The sequence below is a fragment of the Alosa alosa genome, chromosome 10 (genome assembly GCF_017589495.1).
Source record: "Alosa alosa isolate M-15738 ecotype Scorff River chromosome 10, AALO_Geno_1.1, whole genome shotgun sequence".
In the NCBI taxonomy this organism is placed as follows: domain Eukaryota; kingdom Metazoa; phylum Chordata; class Actinopteri; order Clupeiformes; family Clupeidae; genus Alosa; species Alosa alosa.
This window is the reverse complement of record NC_063198.1, coordinates 19,262,606-19,266,361: the sequence shown is the minus strand read 5'-3', so window position 1 is coordinate 19,266,361 and position 3,756 is coordinate 19,262,606. Positions and strand designations below refer to the sequence as shown.

The window sequence follows — 3,756 nt, the reverse complement described above, 5'->3', positions numbered from 1 at the left end:
AGTGGATCATCATTTATTTGTATATTAAGCCATAGTAGGACAAATAGACCAGAGGACAGTGGTGTATGAGAGAGAGAGGGAGAGAGAGAGAGAGAGAGAGAGAGAGAGCGCATGTGTGAGTGTATGTGAAAGTATAATCATTTAAAACTCTCTTTTGTCCCATGGTACATTTTTTTTTTCTCATGACACTTTGTCTTTAGTATTCTTTGCATGATTTCAGTATTTACCTGCATTGTGCTCAACGTGTGAGTTACTGTGAATGAGCACAATTATACGTAAATGTAATGATATGCATTCATCCACCAGATTGTCCTCTCTCTCTCTCTCTGCCTCCCTCTCTTTCCCTCTCTCCCCCCTCTCTCTCTCTTCCTCAGTCGTTGTGAGCGTGTGAGCTGCCTGAACGTGCAGGACTGCCAGAGCTCTCCACTGCGCATCACCTACTACCAGCTGAGCTTCCAGACCAACATCGTCATCCCAGCGCAGATCTTCCGCATCGGGCCCTCGCCTGCCTACGCCGGTGACAGCATCATGATCGGCATCACGCGCGGCAACGAGGAGGGCTACTTCAGCACACGCCGGCTCAACAGCTTCACGGGGGCCGTCTACCTGCAGCGGCAGGTGCCCGAGCCGCGCGACTTCCTGGTGGACGTGGAGATGAAGCTGCTGAGGCAGGGCACCTTCACCACCTTCCTGGCCCGCATCTACGTCTTCATCACGGCCAACGCCGCTTAGAGACACTATACACACTACACACACTACACACACACACACACACACACTCACACACACACACACACTACCTTCCTGGCCTGCATCTACGTCTTCATCACGGCCAACGCCGCCTAGAGACACTATACACACTACACACACACACACACACACACACACACACACACACACACACACACTACCTTCCTGGCCCGCATCTAGGTCTTCATCACAGCCAACGCTGCCTAGAGACACAAAGCATGCAAATCAGTCACATAATCACACAAACATTCATACCACTTTTCACCATACAAGCCTTCCTGCCCATATAAAAGGGTTTTTTTGTGGCTAGTGGACCTTAATGAACTGTAGCCATTGATCTGTAATTGAAGATAACACACATGAAGATAAATCTGCACACATATGCACTTACATATACCCCTGCATATGGCTGTTTATCATGCTTACTTAATTTGATGAAAACACTTGCACAAACACGTACACACTCACACACACACACACACACACACACACACACACACACACACACACACACACACACACATGTAAATACATACGCACACACACACACACACACAGGCCTCTCCTGGCCCTTTTCTTGTCCAACTAATGCTCTTTTCGGGAGGGGCCACACACAAACACATATACACACAGACACATCTCCTCTGTATGAAAGTTCTTATCAAGGCCAAATCTCCTTAGTGCTGATGCACCATTTATATAATGCTGATGAACTTTTCCTGGGCAATAGCAACACCCTCATTACAACCAAGGTGCCTTGACGAAAACACACACACACACACACACACACACACACACACACACACACACACACACACATACACACACATACATTAAGCTCACACCTTATATGAAACACACACACACATTAACTTATGCTCACAGCTCACATACAGCACATCTACACACAGACACACACAGACACACACACACGCCCACACACACACACACAGTGTATTTAACTTGGTGTGTGTAGCGTTTTTTTCACATGGTGCTAACCTCCTGATTCCTGCGGGACTAAGGCTCATTATTGTGATTTGTTTAGTGCATTGTTCAGCAATGGAAGCTGCTGACATCTCTGCATCTGATGAAAGCGCCCTCTCTGCCTCGCTCATTATATCCTCCTCATTATCCCAACACCACCCCACCCCCACCAACAAAAATGAAGAAAAAGATCAGGATGCTGTCTTTTTGATGTAACTTTTCTCTATTTCTTTTCACTTTTTAATCATGATTTGAAAGTACTTTACAGATTGGTCTCCCACATCAGAATTCCAGCATTGCTAACTCTCCACTAGTAACTTTATTACCACATTCCTCCATTCAACTCATTTTATTTATGCTAGATGATGTTTTCATTTGGCTCACTGTTACACCACTTCTAATTAATGTCTTACTAGCCAGACCAGTATTTCACCAGCGTGTTATTCATTATACCTGAAGTAAGGGTGCAGAGAGCATTACATGTCTAAAGTTCCCTTTCCCACTAGTACCTTTCCCTGTACTTCACATTCATCGCCGTCAATACTGCACTCTTAATTTTTACATTATTCCTAAGATTGTAATTGGTAACATTGTCATAATGATTACTTAAGAAGCATCACACGGATGAATGGATGTATGATATTGTTCAAAGCTTACAGCTGTAGGGGCTTTGTCAGGCAAATGTAATAGCCTGTCAATATTTGACATTCACACAGAGTGGATATGTGTGAGCTAAATTCCAGCACTGAAGATGTTCATGTTTATAGTTTATTTTTTGTATGTTTAACTACTTATTTTCTTGTATTTGGTATTTTTTAATGTGTAACTGTGTAGTTCATTCTCAGGGTCAAGGTAAATCAGACAGTCATCAAGAAACAAACTGATCCACTCGAAAATTCTGCTGCAGAGATTGCCAATGTGTAGGACATTTGGTTTGTGCCCTGAAACAGTAATCATTAATTCTCTAAACGTATTACACTCACAGACTCCTCATGCCTGTGCATATGTTACTGTTTCATACTTCATTGCTTTTTGACAAATCACCCAGTGTATAGCAATAAAGAATTGACAGCCACTCTCTCAATAAAAGACCATAGACTCATTTCCACGTTGTTTATTGTGATCATGTTTCCCTAAGTTAGTGCCACTGTGTTTCAATTTCACAATTTTTAAAATAAATGTCTCCTAATTAGATTCTCTTTAGTTGATGACTCCTAATTGGTGGTAATTCAGATCAAAGAGGCTTATAAGAACCTCCATGAAAGCAGCCATTATTACATTAATCGAAGTTAACTCTATTTTTTCCAGGAGTAGGTAATGCTTCACGTAATGCTAGTGTTTCCAGTGGTTTTTATGAACAGTTGGTAAATATCTCCATCTGTTGGTAAAAGAGAGTACATATTTGGTTTGGATTTTTGACCCAGTCATGTGCTGTATCTGTCTGTGTCTGTGTCTGCTCTTATTTACATCCCCTTCTAGCATTGTCAGCTTCCCCCAAGTATTAACTCTCTAAACGTCCTCTTGGCCTTTTAGCTTACTACCATTCTTACACACCCCATATACACATGTACTCATTCACTCATACTACACCTGCACATACACACACACATACTCATAAAACAAAGAGCTGATGGGACACGTGGCTTCCCATGCCTCAGGAGAACTGTCTGAAAAAGCCCAAACTGATGAGTCTTTGCACGTCAGCACCTCTGTGTCGTCTCCGCTGCCTGTCACCAGTGTTTAGATGTGAGCGTGGCTTGTGTGGGTCGCACCCTGGAGAGGACACACCCTGCACAGCACCCCATTGTTTGGCCTATCAGCACAGGGCGTGTGCAGTGTTCAAAGACAACAGTGTGTATAGTGTGTGTTGGACATCATTGCTGATAGCCCCCAGTAGCTATCTACGAGTGATATAGTGATAAGTCAGCTCCAAACTTCATATGCAGTGAATATGAGGGACCGCAATGTTACACATATAGAAACAATAATAATAAATCATGTAATTCCTTTGTGTCATTGTAC

General features: G+C 43.1%; 1 protein-coding gene across 3 annotated transcripts in view; it reads left to right on the top strand.

The window, feature by feature from the left end:
• Positions 1-2,836, top strand: part of fbln2 (fibulin 2) — a 64,361-nt gene extending 61,525 nt beyond the window's left edge. For all 3 annotated transcript variants that reach the window (XM_048255472.1, XM_048255471.1, XM_048255469.1), the window contains one exon: positions 375-2,836. In XM_048255472.1, coding sequence (XP_048111429.1) covers positions 375-732 — 358 coding nt within the window. In that variant the 3' untranslated portion in view covers positions 733-2,836. The remainder of the gene's footprint in view (positions 1-374) is intronic.
• Positions 2,837-3,756: the final 920 nt, after the last annotated feature.